The sequence below is a fragment of the Gekko japonicus genome, unplaced genomic scaffold (assembly GCF_001447785.1).
Source record: "Gekko japonicus isolate JY-2015 unplaced genomic scaffold, Gekko_japonicus_V1.1 scaffold931, whole genome shotgun sequence".
Classification (NCBI taxonomy): Eukaryota; Metazoa; Chordata; class Lepidosauria; order Squamata; family Gekkonidae; genus Gekko; species Gekko japonicus.
Genome location: NW_015167566.1, coordinates 68,471 through 74,514, shown reverse-complemented (window position 1 = coordinate 74,514; position 6,044 = coordinate 68,471). Strand labels below are relative to the sequence as shown.

The 6,044-nt window shown below is 44.0% G+C and overlaps 1 protein-coding gene across 1 annotated transcript in view; it reads left to right on the top strand.

The window, feature by feature from the left end:
• The window catches only part of RASL11A (RAS-like family 11 member A), a 2,849-nt gene extending 260 nt beyond the window's left edge, over window positions 1-2,589 (top strand). Inside the window, exons 2-4 of the mRNA XM_015413836.1 lie at window positions 536-593; window positions 1,037-1,116; window positions 2,137-2,589. Coding sequence (XP_015269322.1) covers window positions 536-593; window positions 1,037-1,116; window positions 2,137-2,589 — 591 coding nt within the window. The remainder of the gene's footprint in view (window positions 1-535; window positions 594-1,036; window positions 1,117-2,136) is intronic.
• Window positions 2,590-6,044: the final 3,455 nt, after the last annotated feature.

Sequence of the window (6,044 nt, the reverse complement as noted above, 5' to 3'; positions counted from 1 at the left end):
TTTTTTTGATTCGGTTGTGTGCGGGGGAGAAAAAAGGAGGGGGGGGGGGGGGGAGAGAGAAATAATTGGAAATGCTTAATTGAAAAGGAGGGAGCTTTTTCTCCCCCAGACTCAAAGAACTTAGGAGCATGTTCGGGTACCAGAGATGGTTCCTGTAGAGGGGATTTAAATGCCCATTGTAGAGAAATTCCTCTACTGACTGGCTCAGGAGCTTGCTAGATGCAAAGCTATTTTCCTCTCCCATCTATGTCTTCTTGATGCATCTTCCTCTAATTGATTTTATTTGTTAAATTAGATTTCTACACTGCCCTCCCCTGCAGAACAGGGCTCAGAGCGGTGTTCATCAATAAAACAGTCAATATAGATTCCCAGTTAAAAACAATTAAAAAACAATCATAAGCATAGTGCGTGCCTGAGCATCACTGCCCACTTTAAGCTGCCTTGCTGTGACTCCGTTGCTGTGTTTAAGTAGTCATCTAGATAGAGAAATCCTGAGTGCTTTGGCAGTAACGCCTCACATTCTTCCTCTTTTCCAGCTATGATTGTCCGCTACCTAACCAGGAGGTTTATTGGCGACTATGAACCCAACACAGGTGAGTTTGCTTTTCAAAAGTCTCTTTGTGGATTCTGGGTATGATACCTGGGTATGATGTGGTATGATGTGCCTTGTAAGCCACCCTGAGCCTGCGTGCGGGGAGGGCGGGATAAAAATGAAATAAATAAATAAATACCTGTGGGCAGTGCCTATGCATGGTGGCTTCCCCAGCAGAGAACATCTTCTCTGGCTGGACATGTGCAGAAACTGAGCCCAGGCAGTCTGTGGGTTGGGCAGCATCTCCTAGCCCTCATTCTGCCCTTCCTTTTTACAAGCAAAAACAGGGCTTTGTTGAATCCTGCGTATTTTAGGTGCCATGCCCCATAGAGAATGAGTCAACCCTCTATGTTTAACAGCAGCCCCACTGTTCGTACTATCCCTGGTTTCCCTGAAACTGAAAGGCAAGTGTTTTAAAACAATCTGTCACTCTTATTTCTCCAGGGAATCTATATTCAAGACTTGTTCATGTGGAAGATGACCAAATTTTCTTGCAGATTCAAGACACCCCAGGATGTATTGAGGTACGGAAATAATCTGAATATGACAGTTCTTACTAGGGTTGTTGGGTTGCATTTTTTTCATTCAATAGCTATTGGTGGGAAACTCCCATTGACTGGAATGAGCTTCGTTCAAGCTTTTACAGCATGTTTGTTGAAACAACTCTGTTCATTGCTGTGCTCCATTGATCAAGAGAATGTTGATTGTTCAGGGCAGGAGGGAACAAGTAGAATAAAAATTAGCGCATAGGATAAGGTGCAAAGTGAGATTTTGCTGCAGGCTGACCCCATGCATGGTTTCTTGTATGCAAGTCCTTAACAGAATGAAATTCTAGGATCCATCCCATTGAGGGTTAGAAGCTACACTGTGGTGGGATGTAGTTTTGGTCTCTCTCTAGCCATTTGAAATGTGATGTGATCTAATATGCATACTTGGTAGTTTTGCTACAGAAATCAAAAGCATTCTGTTATCTCTGGCATTCTTTAGAACTAGAGACTGGATGCATTTGATTAGTGCCAAATGTGCATTTTGGGGAAGAGACACACCTTAGCATCCTAGATTCAAGAGCATGCTGTAATTTTCAGACTACCCATCCTCTTCACAAGCCCTGAAAGCGGTCATGTGGCTCTTAAAAAATCACGTAAATCACGAGCTGCTGTCCTGTACAGTCCAGTTCCATTTGCTGTTTCTCAACATTTCAGTTGGTTGTTGGCAAGAGCCGCCAAGATGGATCTGCTCTACAATTAAGAGCCTGTCAGTCTTTTGAGGCATGTGAACATTGGAAGCTTCCATCTACAGAGCACGCTCTATCTAGCAAAGTACTTTGTGTTCTGTGATAGTGTCTCTCTGGAGTCTTAGGCAGAGAAAATTATTTTCCAACACTTAGCACCTGAGATCACTTCAGCCAGAGATACCAGTGATTAATCCTGGGACTTTTTGCATGCCCACAGCCTCTTGCTTTGAAACCATTCATTCCATTTGCTGTTGAAAGAGTTTCCTCCTTATAATTCATACGTGTGTTCTTTTGTGATCCCTTTCTTCAGTTTCAAGAAGACATCCCACAGATGTTGGATTCACTTTCCAGGTGCCTAAAGTGGGCCGACGGTTTTCTCTTGGTGTACTCCGTTACAGACTACCATAGCTACCAGTCTATCCGTCCCCTCTATCAACAGATTCGGAAAAGCCGTCCAGACTCTAAAACCCCTGTCATTATAGTAGGCAACAAAGGGGACTTGACCCATGCCAGACAGGTAGCGGCAAAGGACGGCCTACAGCTGGCCAACGAACTGGGCAGTGTATTTCTGGAGATCTCCACTAGTGATAATTACCAGGGTGTGTGTGATGCGTTCCAGTATCTCTGCAAGGAAGTTAGTAAATTGCACAGCTGCAGCAATGGGGAGAAGAGGAGATTGTCCATCATCCCACGGCCCAAATCTCCCAACATGCAAGACCTCAAGAGACGTTTCAGGCAGGCCTTATCTTACAAGGTCAAGTGAGCGATCGCCTGCCATCATACAGACTGTTTTATAAACGATAAATTTATAAGAAGATTTTATTTTTTTACGGATGGATGCTGTTGATGTGTGCATTTGGAAAATATGCAATTTGCTTGTGTTCAACTTTTGTATCGAATTTTAAAGATCGGATGAGGACAGAACTGCAACTGGGATGTGCTGGTTGCTTGAGAAAGATTGAATGCACTTGCACACGCGCTGAACAATGCACTTTCAATCCCCTTTGGGTGCACTTTACGATTGGATTTTATTGTGTGAAGCGGCAAAATTCACTTGCAATCCTAAAATGCATTAGGCAGCGTGTGTGCAAGTGCTAGTCAGGAGGCTAGGGTCCTATTCCTGTGTTCGACAATCACTTGCTGTTTAATAAAACTGGAAGTATTTGGATTTCAACTTGGGCAAACATCAATAATACTGATGTGTCTTTAAATTCAGAGCTTTAGTTTAATTGGATTGGGTCTGTAGGGCTGCCCATCTCTCCCCCTCTGTGCCTTGGTTTCTAGTTCAAAACACATTTAAAGACTCACTGATTTTTATAGAACTCTCTTCAAAAGACTGCCAATTCCTTCTGTATATGGACATGGGAATAGCGTTACAGGGGTTGACCACTGTTGTAAAATGCTGTGAGTGGCAGTGATCTTTCTATAATTGCAAAATATTATTAAAGACAGAGTCATCAAACAGTTGAGTCATTTTTTTTCTTCTCTAAAATTAAACTTTACTTCCTAGGAACTTGAGTCATCTTAGCACATCTAATCAGGCCCGGATCAAGGCCAGGATCCAAAGAATTATGTCAACAGTTCCATTCTATCAGCCTAAGAGGCCTTTGGGCTTGTGTTTTGTGAATGTGGCAAATGACTTTTGAAGCAGAGGGAACTTTCAGAAGCAGCTTGCAATTCTGATGGTGTAGTCTGTTCATCAATCCTACCAGACATTCCTCAGTCAGTGACTCAGTCTCTGTGGCAACAGATTTGCAGCTTGGGTTGTAATCCTTTGCACACTTACTCTCAAGCAACTCATGAGGCTCACTTCCAAATAAACATTCAAAGAATCAGATTAAGGAGCAATTCTAATTGGGTCTCCTCAGAAGTAAGTACTATTTTCTGCAACTGGGGTTATTCCCAGGAAGGTATTTGTAGGATAGCAGCCTTCATTCACAAGCGGTGCTGAACCCTTGAATAGTCACAGCTAACATCAATCTGGGTGTCGGTATTTTTTTTGGGGGGGGTCTATTTTTCATATGTGTGAGTTTGTGTGCATCTGGAAGTCATGGTGACCTCTGGTGACTGACCCCATCTGGGGTCCCAGAGGATATCCAGAGAGGTGGCTGAATAAAGCCTGCCTCCACCTCCCAATTGCTGGTATTCCAAGGAGGTCTTGCCAGAGTTGGCCCTGCTTAGATTCCAAGATCTGACAAGATCGGGCTTCCCTGGACTGTCCAAGGTCAGGGTGATGTTAGTGTCAGTATTAACTGTGTTAGAGCATTACCTTGTACACCTGATTCACATCAATGCTAATACTGAACTATTGCAAAAAAGAAAAGGAGCAGGTCCCTGAGAAAATCTGTGTCACAGGAACAACAGCTAAAGGACCCTGAACTGACACAGTAGATAACAATTGCAATATGTGACCAGGAGGATCTATTGTAATATGTAACAACATCGATTCACATATACAAGCTGCAATAGGCAATATAAAAGTACATCATGTATACAAGCTGTGATAGTTAATGGCAAAGTACATTACAAGCTCCTTGGGTTCAAAAACTCATTTCATGGCCCCCAGAATATGAGATGTAATCAGTACCTGAAATCATTACCGTTCATACAGGATTTCTTAGCCAGCATATTTCAAAGGACACACTCCAACAGGGGTTAACCATGCTTAACAGAATTGGCTGATCTTTATTGTGTCTTATTCTTATAGCTGCTCATTCATTTCACCACAGCAAACATGATTTTATGGATGAAAAAGCATGAGGATATGACTTCACCATAAAGCTGTAGTATCACCATACCTCTTGGACTAGGAATCTTAAGAGCTGTTTCTCTGAGAGCTTTGTAGGAATGTAAGAGTTTCGTTTGACATAAATAATACTATGGTAAATCCTTCAGTGACCATGGGGCGGGCATCTCTAACCTAACTCAAACAATTGATATAAGGCTAAAAGTATACGGAGGGGACTTAGGAAGCCAAACTGAACATCTTCTAGACTTTCAAAAGATAATATACCTGTAATAAATGAACAGGTAATAGACTGTAAAATGAACTATGTAATGTGCTACTATGTAATGTAGTGGGCCTTACTATTTAGATATAAGCTTTTGAATGACTTTGTCAAATGAAAGTACAAGGACAATAGCCTTCTAATTTGCCATAGGGTTTCACCATTCTATGGATTGTATCCTCCTATCACTCTTGTGTGCATTCCATTGATGCAAGACACATTCAGTTGCTGCAAGAGGCTCATGTGTTAATTGAGTGCACTGCCCTTAGCTGTGTTTAGTGGTAGGATATAACTTTGTGGCTCCAACATATAGGATTGAACCCTACAGAAGAGTGAGTGGAAAGAGCTCAGAGAGGCGGGTGTCCCCTATCTTGGCCTTCCTCCAGCAGCCTCTGCACGATTGGGGGAGTCTCTTAACAAAAGGCGCTGTCTCATAGGCTGTGATGAATAAGGAGAAACTAGGCAACATTTTCTCCCCCTTTTGCTAGTGGAGAATGCACGGTGGACTTAAGTTTTCTGTGTGCACAGGATGTAGATATGTTGTACTGATGAGTATGCCTGACCCTCAGCAGGGGAAGTGGGAAAGTGTCCAGGAAATTGCTGGGGAAGGAGGAGAAACTCGTTTTCTCTGGCTCAGATGGGAAACTGTGGAGTGACTGTGGGTGGAGTGGCAGATCTGGATTCTTCACCCACAACCACTATGGGGAGAGGGCAGGCCCGTGCACCACTTCCAAAACGGAACAGGGCACTTTGCTGTGGTGCACCAGCACCCCTTTCCCTTTAAAGGGCTTTTTGCCTTCCCTGGCTGAACCACCTGGTAGCTTTACAGTACAGCTCAGCTGGGAAAGGGAGGGGAACAGTGAGGTTACTTGCCACAGGTGGCCTGCCAAAAATCACCTTCCCACCGGTCTCCCTCCCTTCCCCAGGTATGGTCCCCAACTCTCCAGGAATTTCTACACTGGAGCTGTGATATGTACGCAGGCCGCCACCAGGGGTCCGCGGCTACAGTCAAGAGCTTAGCTCCTCTAGACAATAGGAACCTAGGATCCTAGTCGATCCAGCCGACGCAACCGCACCCCACATCGCTCCCAAGCAGCACTGCACCGCACACTGCCTCAAGGATACCACTCCCCACTCCGCACCTAAGCCATGGCCTCCACTTGAGAGAATCTGGAGATCTTCGATCCAGCCCATCCCGAACTCTGGGACT